This window comes from Chelonoidis abingdonii, chromosome 3, assembly GCF_003597395.2.
Source record: "Chelonoidis abingdonii isolate Lonesome George chromosome 3, CheloAbing_2.0, whole genome shotgun sequence".
Classification (NCBI taxonomy): Eukaryota; Metazoa; Chordata; order Testudines; family Testudinidae; genus Chelonoidis; species Chelonoidis abingdonii.
Genome location: NC_133771.1, coordinates 48,799,688 through 48,818,722, shown reverse-complemented (window position 1 = coordinate 48,818,722; position 19,035 = coordinate 48,799,688). Strand labels below are relative to the sequence as shown.

The following is a 19,035-nucleotide window of genomic DNA, read 5'->3' as shown; positions in this document are numbered from 1 at the left end:
TGTTTTACAAAACCGGTTTATGTAAAATCGGACTAATCCCATAGTGTAGACGTACCCAAATATTTGCACTGTAAAAAACAAAAGAAATAATATTTTTCAATTAACCTAATACAAATACTGTAATGCAATCTCTTCATCATGAAAGTTGAACTTACAAATGTAGAATTATGTACCAAACGCCTGAATCTTAAAATAAAACAATGTAAAATTTTAGAGCCTGCAAGTCCACTCAGTCCTATTTCTTGTTCAGCCAATCGCTCAGGCAAACAAGTTTGTTTACATTTGCAGGAAATAATACTGCCTGGTTCTTCCTTGCCTGACAGTGAGAACTGGTGTTCTCATGACACTGTTGTAGACAGAATTGCAAGATATTTACATGACAGATGCACTAAAGATTCATATGTCCCTTCATGCTGCAACCACCGTTCCAGGAGACATGCGTCCATGTTGATGATGGGTTCTGCTCAATAACTATCCAAAGCAGTGCAGACCATCGCATGCTTATTTTTGTTATCCGAGCCAGACACCACCAGCAAAAGGTTGGTTTTGTTTTTTTTTTTGGTTTGGGTTCTGCAGTTTCCACATCGGAAACTTTTCAGACTTCTGAAAGCATGTTCCACACTTCATCCCTCTCAGATTTTGGAAGGCACTTCAGATGCTTAAACCTTGGGTCGAGTGCTGTTGCTATCTTTAGAATTCTCACATTGGTACCTTCTTTGCATTTTGTGAAATCTGCAGTGAAAGTGTCCTTAAAATGAACAATATGTGCTGGGTCATCATCCGAGACTGCTGTAACATGAAATATATGACAGAATGTGGGTAAAACAGAGCAGGGGACATACAATTCTCCCCCAAGGAGTTCAGTCTCAAATATAATTAATACATTAATTTTTTAATGAGTGCTATCAGCGTGGAAGCATGTCCTTCTGGAATGGTGGCCAAAGTAGAAAGGGGCATATGAATGTTTAGCATATGTAGCACGTAAATACCTTACAATGCCAACTACAAAAGTGCCATCCAAATGCCTATTCTCACTTTCTGGTAATATTGTAAATAAGAAGAAGGCAGCATTATCTCCTGTAAATACAAACAAGCTAGTTTCTCTTAGTGATTGGCTGAACAAGAAGTAAGGCTGAGTGGACTTGTAGGCTCTGAAGTTTTACGTTGTTTTGTTTTTGAGTGCAGTTATTAACAAAAAAATCTACATTTGTAAATTGCACTTTCACAACAAAGAGATTGAACTACAGTACTTTTATGAGGTGAATTGAAAAATACTATTTCTTTTATCATTTTTACAGTGCAAATATTTGTAATAAAATAATATACAATTTGATTTCAATTACAACACACAATACACTATATGTGAAAATGTAGAAAAACATCCAAAATATTTAATAAATTTCAATTGGTTTTCTATTGTTTAACAGTGTGATTAAAACTGTGACTAATCGCAATTAATTTTTTTAATCGTGATTAATTTTTTTAGTTAATTGCACGAGTTAACTGCAATTAATTGACAGCCCTAGAAATTAACAAATACATGATCATTCTTTTTGCAAAAATAATATGAGAAATAAAAATAGGTGATTTCCTGCCTGCTTCCCAGAAATTTATATTGCATTATTTCACCATTTCATTTCATTATATTGCATATATTTTTAATCCATAAATTACTATTCCTGTTCATCAGCAATTGTTGTAAATCAATATAATCTCAGGATGTCTACCTACAAGGTGATATAGCGCAGAACACTGATAAGCAGTATGCGTCCGAATTGTGGCGCTGCCTAAAGATATTGGTTGCTTGACACTTCCCATTATGAGACTCTGTTTTAGGTTGCTTATAACTTGCCAAACTTGAACCATTTGGGCTGAAATTTTCCATATGAAGTGTATGCTTGAGGCTCCATTTTTTTTTTTTTTTGAAAATTTCAGCAAAATTGGTTCAGCCCTTTGCTAGAAAGAGAAGTGGGGGAACCCACTTTATTTTGCCCATGTTAAAACAATGCTTACAGCCATTTAATTGAGAAACTCCATGGTTTGGAGCTAGTGCTTGAAATTAGACAGAGCAGTTGCCCTCATGTCAGGGATGTGCCTTTTTCTGTTCCATGGAATACCATCCAGATTTGGCTATGTTATGAATCTCTAAAAAATCTCAGTTCATTCATTCTCTGCAGAGACTAGTTGGAGTTTGGCAGCTGAATTATCCAAAGATTCCATCTGCATTAAACATGCTTCAGCCTGGGACAGCAAGGGCTGAGTAGGATTTTCCCTGCAATTGCAGCTCCTGGCTGCTGTGGAAAAAAATAATATGTGATCATGTAATTAAAGAAGGTATCATAACTAGGCTTGGAAGGATTAGATTTGTATTGGTAAATGTCAGGGCTGGTCGACGCAATAAGTCTACCTAAGTTACGCTACTTCAGTTACATAAGTTGTCTAATTGAAGTCGACGTAACTTAGGTAGACTTATTGCACTGTCTACACCATGCTGTGTTGACAGGAGATGCTTTCCTGCTGACTTACCTTATTCTTCTCGGGAAACTGGAGTACAGAAGTTGACAGGAGAGTGCTCTGCCATTAGCTGGTCTTCATCAAACCCGCTAAATCGAGACCACTGCATCAATTGCAGCAGTGCCAATCTAGCCATAAGTAAAGACGTGGCCTCGGTCAATGTTGATTTCACTGCACATACAGAAACTGACCAAAAATATTTCCATTGGTAATAATCAATATTTACAGATAGGCAAAGTAAGAAAAATTCTGCTTGAGAACTTATTACAGTTTGATTTAACCATGTTTCCTTTGTATATGTTGACAATTTGTATTTTAATGGTTATAAATTTTTAGCTATTTGAATTGCCACATCTACTGCATTAAATAATTATGGTCTTAACTCCTTCCCACATCCTGTAATTTCCCACAACTGTGAAAATGTTAATTGGAAAAAATAGGAAAAATGTTTAAAAGTAAACATCGATATTATGTATCAAAATTATTTAAAAAATAAATTCTTCCTAGCTTAATTATAATGCATATTATCCAGGGGGTTAAATTAGGGTTGCACAGGAAACCTTAATCCTGGCATTTCTTAACTTTTGAGTGGTTGGCTTTGCATTCTTAGAATATGTCTACAGTGCAGTGTAAGAATAGGGTTCAAACTCAGGCCCAAGCCTAACCCTCCATCTGTCTACACACAAGTCATTCTTGAGTGTAGACTTAGTTTCAAGATCCCATGGGGTGGAGGGTCTGAGACTGAGTGAAGCTGGAATCCAGGATTCAAGCTTTATTGCTTTGCGGTGTAGACTCAGGCCCACTAGAATCATACTCTGGGAGTCCACCAAAAGTCTTCCACAATACCATGGTCTGACTTTTTTTGTCTTCTGGACAGTCAAGTTCTCTGGACAGTCCAGTATTCCCACACTACACCATGAATGAAGGGCTAGAGTGACCACATTTTGGGAGGGTGGTAGGAAGTCTGGGATATGAGTGGTAGGTCTCAGATAATAATGCTGGAGACCCAGGGTTCAACAATTCCTAACCTGGGGTTATGAATGAGTGTAAATGCTCAAACTCTAGGTTAACAAACCCAGGGTCTACTAACCCTGTGCTTACATTGCAGTGCAGACATACATTTAATGTTCTTTAAACATAGTTTTTTGGGTGTAATCATGGATATAAAACACAGTATTGGATATAAAACAGTATTCCTACTGCAGAATAAATTTTACCTGCTTTTTTCAGGGGCTTCATATAAATTCATCTTCTTTTAAAGAGTTAAATACTTAAAAGTTAAATATTCTTGAATACTCTATGGCAGGCAGTCAGTAAGAAAATTTAGAAAGAAAGAGGTGAACCAATTTGTTGGAACTAGCATCAAAATTCAGTAAATAATGACAGATTGTATAGGTAGAAAGTAATCATTTAACTTACACATGGAAGAAATTGTATAAGTACAGCTCATCTTTATATAGATATTGCTCCTGTCTTGCTCCCAAAATCAGATAATGGATAGGTAATTTTCTGGTTAAGTGCAAGTGCCACAGGCAGTTTTAAATTCTATGCCTGACTTGTCTAATTTTTGTGATTTTTAGCTAAATGAAGATCTTCATTTTGAAAGGTAGTTCCCCTCTTTCCCCACTTTTTAAACTTTTCAGTTTATTCATGCCAGAAAAGCACCCATCCATAGTTAGTAAAGATTCTAGGAGAAAGTTATGCTGTGCTCCTTCTTTAGTTTAGTAATTGGAAAATCATCCTTACATACTCCTAGAATTTTGGGCTTAAGGTTTTCATTATTTTTGTTGAATTGCTTTTATTTCTGGAACCTATTATACTGTAAACATAGACCGCTGAATGATGTGCTTGTGCACAGATGGAATATGTATTTTTACACGACTCAGTATGTAACAGATTCTGTTCCTCAGTCATAGAACCCCCTCTCTCCGCCTCCCATCTATTTTAGATGTGCATATGGGGCTTGATCCAGGGACCATTCAACTCCATGGAAAGCCTTCCATTGACTTCAGTGGGCATTAGAACAGATCCCCTGATCCTGCAGTCCTCAAGAAAAATTACCTGTGACTTCAGCTGGAGTTCTAAGTGAGTGAGGAATGCAGGACTGGGCTGTGCATTGGCAAAAACAGAGATTTTAGTCTTGCTTCTCAGTTAAGATCCTTTGGTACAGAACATTGCATCCAAGTAGAGTCCCAGTGACATACATGGGATTTTGCTTGGTTGCTAGGGTCCATGCCAGGAGATCCAGATGCAAGATTGGGACCCAAAGTGATAAACTCTTTGAGGAGAAGACTGTATTTATTTGTATATGTTTCTATGGCACCTGCTCTATATGGCACCAATCATGATCGAGCCTTCCAGATGCTACTGGAATACAATATTGATTAGTAATTATTTTCTCAATGTCATTTGTAGAAGAATTTTCAGGGAATTAGAAAAATGGATATTTTCCTTGAGCCATCCCACTTGGTGAAGTCTGAAAAATAATGTTTAAATTAAAAATCTAAATGATTACTATTTTAAAACAATAATGCATTAGGAATAAGAAATGTCTGGTTACTGTAGTTCATACTTTTTTCCCTTGAAAATGCTGAAAACGTACAAATGTTCACATAGCGTTGTAATGTGTTGTTTTCTCTGAGATGTATTTAGTATCACAGCCATCCTTTGGTATGAAATGTAGCCATTTTTCTGTTAATGGGACATATATTGAATAGTAAAAATGAAGAGCTGCATAACGCATATGGAAGCTGTCAACATATAATTTACCGTTTCCCTGGAGCTGTGGTAAATTAAGAATCATGTTTTTTTTTTTTTAAATGTCTGCATATATCTCCTTAGTATTCTTCTTGCTAATTCCATCCTTTTGATGCTGAAAGCCTCTGTGGTGTTTAAAATAAGGTGATCTCTTTCACACTGATACAAGTGGAGTACTAGATGAATTCCAACGTATAATTTATGCAGATGCAGACGCAATTTGAAAAGCTTCATTTTATGCTTTTTCTGTATATCAAGCATGCACCCCATAGGCCTTTAAAAATGGTGTGAGTGACTCAGCACCTTTTGTTTTCACACCTAACATTTGTGTAACTGGAAATTAGTGACAGTTTGCACATCATTTTTACTATAGGAACATAAGAACACATGGTAGAGGAAAAAGTATCAGTATTTCTTTTGCTGTCATGTTGTTCACTCTAGAGACAACTTAACAAGTTCTCTCCTATATACAAAGGAGAAAGAAGATGTAGCTCTGTAACATCAGTGACAGAAAGTCCATGGAGAGAGCAGACTGTAGACACACAAGTCTCAGCTCAGCTTCAAGGAGAGCTTTCAGACCCTGCACTTTCCATGCAGCTTTCTATGACCATGCTGCTCTTGGCTCTTTCTCCTGTTGCTGAGCATTATGGGGTTAGAATTTCAGAGCAACTTTGAAAGAATTAAAGCTGCTTCTAGCAGTATTTATTATTGTGAAGATTCCCCTTGGAATTGTCAGTGTTTAAAATGTGCATGTGGTGTGAAACAGCTGCCTCAAGTCTGCCTCCATTACCGAGACTGGGGATATGGATTACTGGGTCCAGGGAAGCCCAACTTGGAGTGATGTGCTCTCTCTCCTCTTCCCCCAGATTTGAGGTAGCCCCTACTCCATATGCTGCCCACAGAGGGGGAGATTGGCCACTTGTGTCATGTGCTGGGTTTGGGAGATTGTTATGGGGAACCTGGCCTGCCTCTTTCTCTTTCACTCCCCCCACCCCATCAACCTCCATTTCTTACCACCTGGGAATTGGGGGAGATCCTGCCTCCTATAGTGCTGCAAGGGTGGGAGAATAACTGGGCCACTGGGACCACATGCTGCATTGGGGCTGGCTAACTTCTGTGCAGCATTTGGTGGAGGTGGAGGTGATGCTTTCATGGCAGCATGAACCCAGCCTTTGAATGTTTAGTGATTTTGGCAGGCTGCCAAAGATTTCTTCAGGCATGCAAGTCAGAGAGAGTATTACTTGTACTTTTGTTTGTATTTTTAATTTATGTCTCAGCTAAATTTGAGTGGAATTTCATGGGACAAAGAAAAGGCATTTTATAGAGCAAGTGGATCCTCTTGATGGAGAATTCCAAAGGTCTGCTGCAAACAATTTAGCTGTGAGAGCTTCTCAGAGAAAAATGGTTGCAAGAATGCTTTCTAATGGAAAGTCTTAGGCAACCTAAATATATGGATCCCTACTGCCCCTATAATTATTATTCTGGTAATGCTTGAAGGCTAGTGAGGATCAGGGCCACATTGTACTGGCAGCAAAGAATCCTGTGGCACCTTATAGACTAACAGACGTTTTGGAGCATGAGCTTTCGTGCGTAAATACCCACTTCGTCAGATGCATGCAACGAAGTGGGTATTCACCCACGAAAGCTCATGCTCCAAAATGTCTGTTAGTCTATAGGGTGCCACAGGATTCTTTGCTGCTTTTACAGATCCAGACTAACATGGCTACCCTTCTGATACTTGATATTGTACTGGGTGTCCCTTACACTTAGAATTCCCCCATCTCCTTGTATGTCAGTGAGCAACTCTTCCTTTTAAATCCTTTCTTAATTTTTTTCCTCCATGAGGCCCATCAATATTAATCCACCAAGTATGGAGCATTTGTATTATATATTGCCAGTCTATTAGCTGTATCTGTATTTGTAGGTAAACTGAGCCACGAGTCTGCACATTCCATGATGCCTCTGCTTGTAGATAAAACTAGATTATAAGCTCCTTAAAGGAGGGACCATATGTTAGAGAACTGAGTACACATTTGGTACTTAAATAGTAGGAAACACTAGGTCTAAGTCTGTAGTCACTTATACTAGAAAGCAAAGTGGGTGAGATAATTTCTTTCACTGGGCCAACTTCTTTTTCATGAAAGAGACAGTCTTTTGAGCTTAAGCAGATAGAGAACATGAGAAGTGATTTCACAGTGATCAGCTGACTTTCACTGGGATAAATCTGAGTTCAGAATCAGGCCCCCTGCATCACTTAGATAGTTGCCAGCATTCCAGATGCAAACAACAGGAGTTTGGTTAGTTTTATTTGGAAGACTATTGGCTCTTTTTAACTATTCCAATAGATAACTGAAGAATCCAATCTCTCCCTATTTTATCCTCTTGCTGAAAATATAGTAAACATGCCAAGAAAGCTGAAAGACTCCCTCATACCATTCACAGTTTAAGTGCATTAAATGTAAAGAATAGGTCAAATATTTAAAGGGCCATATTTTTATTTGATTGCAACATTTTTCTTTTAAATAATATATCATGCTATAGTAGAATATACTGTTCCATGGCTCCTCAGATGTTCATAAATTATCCAGGGAGCTTGCCTTAAAGTGCTTTTTAAATGCCACTTTCAACAAGTACAGATAAACCACAAAAAATATGTAAAATTAATTTTGCTGGTTAGACTTAAGGCAACAACAGGAAGATTGCCAGAAATTAAAGCTAAAACTTCAGCTTTGACTTTGGCCTAGGCATGGTGGGACTTGAGTGGCCTGACTTTGTTGGGCCTAGGCAGTGCAACACATAGACTCTACCTGATCACACATTATTCTTGAGTGGGGTTTTGTGTGCATGTAGTTAATTGAAACAAAGGGGAAAATATTAAGAGAGAGTTTTATTCCATCCAATTCAAATCCTTTCTGCCAGGTAGCCCCCCACTGTTCTCCTTTTTATGAGAGATTAAGAGCAGAAGTACAAGCTGTACTGCATACAGGGGCTGTAGAAAAAGTACCTTTAATTTACAGAAAGAAGAGGTTCTACTTTCTAATCCAGAAGGAAAAATTGAGGTTTCAGACCAATTATGGATCTCAGGGCTCTAAACAGATACGTCAGGAAGTTTTAATTCAGAATGCTATCTCTGGCTCTGATTATTTCCCTCCCTGTCAACCCTGGATTGGTTTGCTGCTCTTGACCTCAAAGATGCATATTTCCACATTCCTGTAAGACCATCTCACCACAACTATCTACATTTTGTCTTGGTTTGGATCATTTCCAATACAGAGTTTTACCCTTTGGCCTCTCCACCGTGCACAGGGATTTTATCAAATGATTGACTCCAGTAGCAGCACATTTAAAGAGACAAGGGATCTTTGTTTTCCCTTGCTTAGATGATTGGGTGCTCAAGGTCCTGTATGAAAAGAATTTAAACAAAGCCATTCAAGTCACTTTTTCTCTGTTTGAAACCATAGGTCTTCTCATAAACAAAGAGAAGTCCCTTCTGATTACATCAGAAAAGATTCCCTTCATTGGGGGGATCCTCAATTCCATAAGGGAGACAATTTTGGAACTAAAAACCACTATACAGAGACTGCTGATGCAAGCCTCTCAGAAGATAATGTATTTCCTGGAGTTAATGGGCTTCATGGTATCCGCAACGTATATGTCCTCATATACCAGACTCAGAATGAGGCCACTTCAGCACTGGCTATTAAAGAACTTCAAACCCAGTATGGACAATGTGCTCAAAATACTCACTATTCTGCGAAAGGTTCTTCTTTCTAATATGGTGACTGAAACCACAAGATGTCCTCAAGGGAGTATTGTTCAATCCACTTCCTCCTTTGCAAATGGTCACCACAGATGAGTCCAGGCAGGAGCACACACCTCCTCAACCTTTACATTTGAGGTCTTTGGAATGATAAGGAACCCTTACTACACATAAAGTGTGTTAGAGCTGAAGGCCATTCAGCTGGTTCTCAAGGCATTTCTTCTGGAGATTCAGGAGGTGGTAATCCAGGTGGCCAGGGATGACATGTCTGCAGTTTATTATGTGAACAAACAAGGAGAAACTTAATCATCTCACGTATGCCATGAGGTGACAAAACTTTGGGACTGGCATATCCTAGTCAAAATTTTCCCAATTGCCTTATGTGTTGCAGGATGACATAGGGAGCTTGCAGATCATTTGAGCAGAGATTCCTCGCAGATGCATACATGGTATCTAAAGGACTCAATGATTCAGAACATTTTCAACCTTTGGGGAATACATGACCTAGAGCTATTCACTGAAAGATTGATTACAAAATGTTCTTGTTTTTGCTTGAGACCAGGCTCAGATGAACAGTCATTGAAGGACACATTCCTCCTACATTGGGTAATGTGTCTGATGTAAATGCATTTCTCCTAACCCTCAAAGAAAATAAAACAAGATTCACCAGGGTGATTCTAGCTGGCCCAGCATGATCAAGACAACAGTGGCATAAGGAGTTACTCCACCTGTTCAATGGAAACTACAAGATTTGGAAAAATCATGCTCCACTGAAGTGCAGTGAATTCTTATTAATACTCAAAAACCATCTACCAAAACAGCTACAATTTCAAATGGAAAAGATATGTTATCTGGGCAAGTAATAGGAGTATTGATCCAGTTTCTATCCCTGTGCAACTGGTTTTGGAATACTTGTTACACTTAAGGACAATGGGCTTGTCTCTCTCTTCCATTAAAGTCCAATTAGCAGCAACAGCAGCATTCCATACTTACACTGATGGTAAATCCATAATGCACAAACAATCTGGCAAAAAGCTTTTTAAAAGGTTTATTGAATCTATATCCCCCGATTTGGGATCCTGTCCCTCCATGGAATTGAACTTAGCTTTAACATGAGCTGTTCTTTGTTTCATCTCTCTTTGAACGCAGCCTTTATAACAGCAATCATTTCTACCAGCAGTGTTTGTGTGCTCCATGCATTGATACTGGACCCCCCGATACTGCCTTTCATAAAAATAAGATGGTTCTTAGATCAAACCCTAACTGCCTTCCAAAGGTGGTTTCAGAATTTCATATAAATCAAAGTATAAATTTATCTATTTTCCCCCCAAAATTATTACAAGTAAAGGGAAATCTAAATTATGTCCCTTAGATGTGAAGAGAGGGCTCTCATTCCACTGGGACAGAACTAAGAGCTTTAGGTCATTTCCCAAATTATTTATTTCATATGCTGGTTCTTCAGGGGGTCAGGCCATTTCAGCACAATCCCTTTGTAGTTGGATCAGGGTGTGTATTGAAGAGTATTACTGAGCAGCTTCACTCTCTCCTCCTCCTCCTCTTAGAGCACATTCCACTAGAGCAGTTGTGATATCTGTAGCATTCACTAAGCATATTCCCCTTATTGATATATGGAGGGCTGCTACATGGATCTCCATGCATACTTTTACAAGACATTTATGCACTGGTTAGGACATCCAGGTCTGACGCACAGTTCCGCAGGGCAGTACTTCAGTTGTAGTTTAGGTAGGGCTGTGCGCCCTCCTTCCAGTTTACAGTACTGCTCACCAAACCAACCCAAGAATAGGAATATGCAGAGGATTCTTGAAGAAGAAATGAACGTTATTTACTTGTAACAGGAGTTCTTTGAGCTGGACTCTGCATATTCACTTTCCCCATCTACCTTCCCTCCTCTTGCAGAGTCCTATTTTAGGGTTAGTTCATATTCCACTTTAGTGATTGGAAGAAACTGAGGTGGCAATGGGTGCCAGGCCTCTTCTATGACCAAGCAAAGGGCAGGGAAAGGAAGGGTGGCACGACAACTAGAAGATTCCACCATTCCAGATGCACTTGGTCAGTGCATCCCCAAGAGTGTGAATGTTCAAAGTCCATCCTGAAGATCTCTGGTTACAAGTAAGTAACCATCATTTATCTTCCTTGGTTTGTGAAGTGCATGCTGGCATATTAGGATAGAGAAGGTTATGGGGGCTCTCTGGATCCTCATCTTGAAAAGTAATTCCTGACTGCTCTGCATATTTTTTTCAAGAGTAGGAATTGGTCCTTGTTCTGGCTCAGTGATCCGGGTGCCAGTTGATCGCCATGTTGCTGCCCTCCACTTCAATGTTGATGGTATTTTTGTGATTCTGTATGTACATTCAGTAATGGAGATATGAGCTTTGAAATCTTTCAGGATTAAAGGTTTGAGATAAATGTAACTGTGGTCTAAGTATTAATAGAAGAGTTAATTGACGCCTGTGAAGGGTCAGAGATGCACTTTGCCATTTGATATAACTCTGAAAGGAACGGTGCAGCCTGAGTGATGCAACAGCTTTTGGACCATATCACACTAATACCATATCATGGAGAATTTTGTCTCAAGAGGACCTGAACCTGTGGTTCACCCAGTGAAGTCAAAAGAGGGTTTGCTGGCACGTGGAGTAAGAACTACGGGTTTTGGCTGCAAAGAATTGACAGAATAGAACAGTTTTCAAAATTTTGTAAAGTAAATCTCTCTCTCTCTCTCTCTCTAGCTAATCTGTTTAGATATATTCAGTTTTGAGTAATAACTGTTCCTGTCACTAGCCATTCAATACTGTTTGATAAACTAATGTTGACAGACCTTGTTAAGTATTAACTTATCCACTTCCCTTGCCACAGTGTAGAACACCTCTTGAAATCTACACTACAGATGAAGGTTTAGTCTGGGAGCAGTGGCTAACAAGCAAGCTGTTGGCACATTGGATGAGGTAGAGTAGGGACAGGGAGCTTGAGGCAGTTCAGAGGCAAGGAATCCCCAGGTTTAGGGAGGGGCAAACTTCTATATTCTTTGGTCTGAGTGGGATTCCTGTTCTTCCCAGGGAGCAGTCTTATGGACGCTCTGCAAACACAAATTCTTAGATTCTTTCATTAGTCTGCACAGAAGTAACCTACAGGAGACAATACATAGTTTGATATGTATTTAGCTAAATTAGGGTAATTACCAAATGTAAAATGTAGCTAGTACTAATTGTGAAAAGTGCATATTTATATGGAAAATCTTCTGAAAGATGCAATTAAATCTAAAGCATATAATAAACCAAGGCAGGTAATGGGACTCAGAGTGCTTAGAAGTAAAAAGTCAGTTGGACTTTTACCATTGACTTGAGTTCTGGTAGAGTGTCCTTATCCACAGTAGAGTTGAGGGGGAAAAACTTCTTTTCCTAAAAAAAAAAAAAAAAAATTAGTTTGGCTGCTCAAAAGATCAAATAAACAGAAGGTATAGAGCCACATAAACTGCGTCTGTGTCTGGGTTATGGACTTCGATTTTTTTTTTATGGTTTATATCTCTATACCTTGAGTAAGTAAGTAAGTAAACCTTAACTTGTGGAATCTTAATAGTCATCTCACTGCTGAAGTCTAAAGGAAACCAAGAGGAAAGTTAATAATATTAAAAGTTGTTTTAAAGGGCGTTCACATGGGTTTGAAGGGGATTTTGCTTCTCACACAATATCCACCTTTGTAAATTCAGTCAACCTAGATTTAAATTTAGAGAACCTACACACATCTTTTACAGTCCTTGGTACATAAATCTAATAGGATTCCTAAAATGTCTGCCAGTAAGGTATTAATCTTTTACAGATAAAATTAAAATTCTGAAAGTCACTGGAACAAAAAGAATTCCCTCTAGAAAAGTAAAGGAAACTTGGAACTTTGTGGTAAGTGGCTAGTCGGTCCATGTTGCAATGAATAGAAAATAGTCTGTACAGTGTTTCATATCTGACCTGCTACAAGACTTGAACATTCAGAAATTAATTTTAATGTGTTATTTCATAGTCATTTAAATAGATGAAGAGAAGAATTAGATAAACACAAAACTAAAAAGCCATTTAAAAATTAAATCAGAAGCTTCCACAAATAATTTTTCCCTTCTAGTCAAAAAAGCAGTTATCAAAATTGTTCAGAATATGTTGCCAGTTACTCTGCTCCAAAACTGCTAACTTTCTCAGTTCTTCTTTTGCCTTTGCTGGGTTCTCTGACACTGGAAACATCTTAAACCAATTTAAAGTGCTACACCTGAATAAACATGTTGTAAAAGTGTTTATGTATTGAAGTGGGTCAGTTCAAGGTATGGTATTTGGCTGGAACTTCTAATTTCTCTTTTTACAGCAAAAGGGCTGCCAGAAGGAGGAAGTCTGAGCTGAATTAATACATTTGTTACAGTGGAAGTAGAATGGAAACTGCTTTAACCACAAATCAAACTGCCTCTTTCATTTACGCCAGTGATAGAGTTTTTCTAAGAAATATAGACTCTGGCACAGAGCCACTGTAAGTTTGCGTTTAAAAGGAAACCTATAGGCTTATTTGTTTAAGGTTTACTCCTATGATTATTTGTAAGGTCTTTTTCCAGTAAAATTAAGTTTAATGGCATTATACTGTACATTTGTGAGGCAGATGCTCCTTCGTCGTCCTTGTAGCTATTTAATAAACCTTTCCAATCTATTAGGACAATAGTTGAATGCCCTGATGCTGCCCACACCAGTGCATTTCTTTACCAAAACCTTCACATTTACAGGACCTCTGTGTCCCCCACCCTTGCACAGCTGCACAGCTTCATGCGACACTGTCTCATTTTCTGACGGTTGAAGGGCTCTGCATAATACACGTACACACAAAAGTGTTTATGCCGCCAAAATAAATTCTGTTAAGAGCAAGGGTTTATTTGTTAAAATGTCACTGATGCAGTTTCAATGACGTGTTTTGCTTACTTTTCTTCTAGGGAGGCTCAGTTCCTCCAATACAGTGAGGTTACCACACAGTCCCGACTGAATAAATATTTTAAAGAAGTATGTACATCCCTTAGGAGCAGAACCGGAGTCAATCATGTACATATTTCAAACTCTTCTATATTTCTCCTGAAAGATTGAGTGCCCCCGTATATGTAGTAATAACTTCACATGAACTTGCAGTAACGCTTTACATTGTTTAAAACATAAATATATTTATTGCCTACGCTTCTCAGTCCTACTGATTTGAGTTACGGAAATAGAATTCCAGATTTAACATACTTGTGATGTAAAATAAGATGACTGCATCATATTATCCTTTTCCAAGAGGACAGAAGTTTATTTCTTTGCAATAGATCAGTACATAGACCACTGAATTAATATGTCAGGGTTTTGTGTAGAATGCGTAGACAATGTTTTCATGCAATGGTAGACTGTGAAGTTATTGCAACTTTTGTAAATAAATCTGAGTTCTCTGCCTTTTAGATTGCATTCAATGAAATAAGTTTAAGGTTTCTAATATTGTAACTTCAGGATCATGGGTAAAATCCTTGCCTCAGTGAAGACAATTGCAAAAATTGTGTCATTTGGGCCGGATTTCATCAATATATTTATCTGGCAACCAGAAAGAGCAAAATTTGACAGTATATATGGTATTAATTGAATGCCTGCATTATTTTATAGGTCGCAGTATTAATGTTAAATCAGCTGGCCTTATAGGAAGACATGGACCTCAATCAAAGCAGCCATTTATGGTTGCGTTCTTCAAGGCAAGTGAAGTGCTTTTTCGATCTGTCCGAGCAGCCAATAATAAAAGGAAAAATCAGAACCGCAACAAATCCAGTAGCCATCAGGATTCTTCCAGAATGCCCAGTGTTGCAGGTAAGATGAAGCCATAGTACCATCTAGCAGGCATCTGTGAGTACAACTGCAAGTTGGCACATTTCAGAAGTTAGGTGCTGTGAAATAAATGTGTGCATTCTCAGGTTATTTGGTCCAATTGAATAATGCAATGATGATTCAACAGCCTCAGTCGTCTTGGCTGATGAATTATTCACTGAGAACTTTGACTGGGAAAAGGTGAAAGATCCAGCTCAAATTAAAGAAACAGTCAGTAATAAGATTGAAAATGTGTAAATCAGCCACAGCTACCAGTACATGTCTTGCTGGGTTAAATGTGTACTGTGCTGCGTGAACTTTTAATATACTAGAGGTTGATTGGGTAACTCTGTATACTTCTTCAATGTTTTACCAGTGCAGATGAGCCATCCAACTAAAATTCTTTCTTGCAAATAGCAGAGTACATGCTGTGCAGATAATTAAAGGACTTCTTATTCCAAATGTGGTGAATTTGAACCTTTTGATAAATCACTTAAATGGTTCTTATATGAAAACTATTTTCCATGTCTCATCTTTGAGAGAAGAAAAAGCTATCTAGTGGGATGAGTGCAATCCATTTGTTGTTTTAGACAACTCAGATTTCTCTTGGTGTTATAAATCCACATGGTATCCCTAAATGCTAATATGCCATGTGCAATTTGATCTTTCTTACCTGAAAGGTGTTGAAAAACTCACACAGTCAGACACTAATGCTTACGAGGATGCTCAAGGTGGTTGTTTGTTCCATCAGGTGTCTGAAATTAATTATGGTCAATAAATTATTTCCTGATCTATTTCCAGTTAGAGGAATGTGAAGAACTTGTTTGAAATTCAAGATCTCCCCCTTTTGAAGAAACCTTATTTTCCTTTTTGGGGACAGGACCTGCACATCCAAATACACCTCTACCCTGATATAACGTGACCCGATATAACATGAATTCGGATATAACATGGTAAAGCAGTGCTCCGGGGGGGCACGGCTGTGCACTCTGGTGGCTCGAAGAAAGTTCAATATAACATGGTTTCACCTCTAACACGGTAAGATTTTTTGGCTCCCGAGGACAGCGTTATATCGAGGTAGAGGTGTCCATCTCTTTTAGGGGATACTATAGTAGAGTGTAGTACTACTGGATCAAGAATTTTTCTTGAAAGCTGCTGCCAGCAGCACAAACATGTCCATTATGTATGTAAATTAGTGTCCTAGAATGCAGTTTCGTGGCTAGAATTCAACCATAGGGTGGCATTTGTATATTTGCAGAGATTAGTACAGGTCCTGTGCACCATATACGTCCCATTCAGACCCTCAGAATAGCAGTTAAGTGGATTTTAAGCAGTGTATAAGCCTTGAGCTGCTGAGTTGACAAAGAAAGTGATGATCACTTGGAATTGGCTGTTGAAGTGTTTCTGTCAGAGGCTATGGAGATTTATCAGGTGATCTACTGGATCCAAAACCTGCTTTTAAGGTATAAATAAATGTCAACATGCCTAAAATGCCCCACACACAAAAAGGAAAAAAAGCTCAGTCGGTAGCAGCTATTAGTAATACCTGTCATGGTGGTGATGGGTTTTATTTGTATGTAAAATATAAATAAACTGCTGTGCTGTCCAGTAGGGCAGGGCTCCTTCCTTTTTGTCCCACTCTACATTGAGGAATTGGAGCAGAAATTATCCTGTGAGGCAGGCAGCAGAAATAGAGCATGTATCTTTTCATTGTGCTCAGGGACTGAGAACCTGACAGCCCAGCCTTTGAAAAGACTCCTCTCCATATATTCAAAAGCACCTGCAAGTTGTTAAGACTTAGTGGTGCTTTACATATAATTGCTATCTTGCCTGTCTCTTTTGGGTATCGTAAAGTTCTCTCATTTACCGTTTGAATGATCTTGCAGGTGAGTTGTTCCTGAGAGCACTTTATAACCCAAGAAAGAATCAGGCTGGGGAACAATTATAAATAAATAAAACAGACTGGACAGTTTTAAATTATTACTGGTGGAAGAAAAAAACTACTTGTTGCTTTACATCAAAAAAACCCATTTGATTGTTTTAAAGCACATTTACTAAGAAATGAAGAGTAATTATGGGTCTAAAATGCTTTTAGAATTTCAAAAAGGGGTAATCCATTAAGGTTTAAAAATCCATTAAGCATGTTCTAAACCAGCTGAGACATTCAGATCTGGTATTAGCTGGTATAACTCCATTGTGTCAAGTCAATGGAGTTTTGCCTGCCTACACCAGGTCTGAATCTGTCAAAATCCATTGACTTTAATAGAAGGAGTTGCGCCTGTTTACACTTACACCAGGTCTGTGTTTGTATCAGTGTGTGTAATTGCAAGATGGTCAGGAATGACTCTAAGGAACTGTTCCTTCCCAGTAAATAATATTTGCCATACAAAGATGCATTTTTCTCTTAGCATAAAATGGCTTTGAGTTAGGTGACATAAATAGAAGTTTTGAAAAGGAACCGACTCAGACACATTGAATCGGAATGACTCCAAAGAAGTAATCACTGATTTCCAGGGTGAATAATACTTCATACATAAATTTATATTTAAAACCATTGTTGCATATTTTCACAACATTTTTACTGATTCTGATAGTCATAATTCAGTCAAGTAGGGCTGTTTGGTAGTGCTATTCTCCAGTAATTATGTATTTTTTTCCCATGCTTATCTCTCGAGAAACTAATTTTAAAATAAGAGTTAGGTAAAGAACTGTTCAGAATTGTAGTGGCAAAAAAATCAAAAAGTCAAAAAAATTCAAATTATTTTGGGAGGTTTGTCAATGATTTTTTATCAATATCACCAAATTGTATGAATGTGCCACCATTTTGTAATCATTTTACTAACATTGTGAAAGCTCCTCTAAAAGCTGGATAGAGTACATTTTGTAATGATTCATCAAAGCCATTCATCTGTAGACAGCAGTATTCCCTTTACATCAACCAGGCTTCAGTGTTGGAGATGTCACTGTGATGTTATAGAGGCTGTTTAGGAATTTGCTTTTACATATTATTCAAACATCCTAAAATCCAAAATCTTATAATTAAGGATCTCCTGGCAGTTTTAGAAAGAGCAGTGGTGTTTGCTCAGTGTCCTGATCAAATTACATTTTCCAGCCACCTAAATTTAGTATGTACTACTTCTTCATTTTAAGTCATGTACTACACTGTCAAAAAAAAATGTCATGTTCTACCCTAGAGATGCTTGTATTTCAGTGGTTAGTGAAATGATTCCTAAATATGAACAATGACTGCATTTATTTGACCTCTGGTTAACTGACGGCCAGTCATATGCCCTACTAGCCGTATATGCTGTGAGTTGCTCTCGTGCTTATCCCACGACCCATATTTCCTGAATTTCAGGTCTGTTCAAAACTCTTTTGAAAAACGGTGCTGTAATTATATTTAGCCTTCTATATTTCATGTTGCAAAGTGCCTTGGGTTCCTTCAAGATAAAAGGGTCTGTTTGAACATCAGAGAGTTTTCTAAGTCTTAAAAGTAGTCTTGGAGTTTGTTTGTGTATTTTCACAGTATAGCTGAAGAGCTTTTAGTTTGCATCTACAGGATTTGCTTTCAAGTATTAAATGGTGCAGCTGAAAAGAGACAATCAAGTAATGAGGTCCCACAAAACAAAACTGTTCTGGGGGTTAAGCCCTGGTACCGACTTTCACCAGGGCAGACCAAGTTGCTCTTACATTGCCTTGCTTTCGTCTTCTCTGAACAATTTCCACATCACTCATTACTGTGTAGCTGTACACCAGGCCCTTTGATTAGGGTGTTAAGTATCAATTATAAGACTTGAACAATATCAACTTTTCAAGATCTATAATAGCTATTGTTGCAATAGTTACTTTCTGCAAATGAAGATACCAGTGGCTGCAAGCTTAGTGATAGATTCTATTCAGCTGCTCTAGGGTGTAAGAAGGGGGAGAGGAGAGCAAAATAAACCACTAGCCTTCTTGTGTCCTTGCACAGTTGCAGAATGTAGTCACAATCCCTGGGCTCCTCTGCCATTCACCAGCCACTGGAGCTGGCAGGTTCACAAGGGGAAGTATGCTGCATCCCCTGCAGGGGTACAAAAGAAGGTACACATTCCCAGTGTGCAGGGGTGCAGCAGTTCAACACAGCCCCTACCAATGGCCAGTATCTAA

At 38.3% G+C, this 19,035-nt stretch overlaps 1 protein-coding gene across 1 annotated transcript in view; it reads left to right on the top strand.

The window, feature by feature from the left end:
• The window catches only part of BMP5 (bone morphogenetic protein 5), a 77,143-nt gene that overhangs the window by 45,869 nt on the left and 12,239 nt on the right, over positions 1-19,035 (top strand). Inside the window, exon 4 of the mRNA XM_032771117.2 lies at positions 14,695-14,892. Coding sequence (XP_032627008.1) covers positions 14,695-14,892 — 198 coding nt within the window. The remainder of the gene's footprint in view (positions 1-14,694; positions 14,893-19,035) is intronic.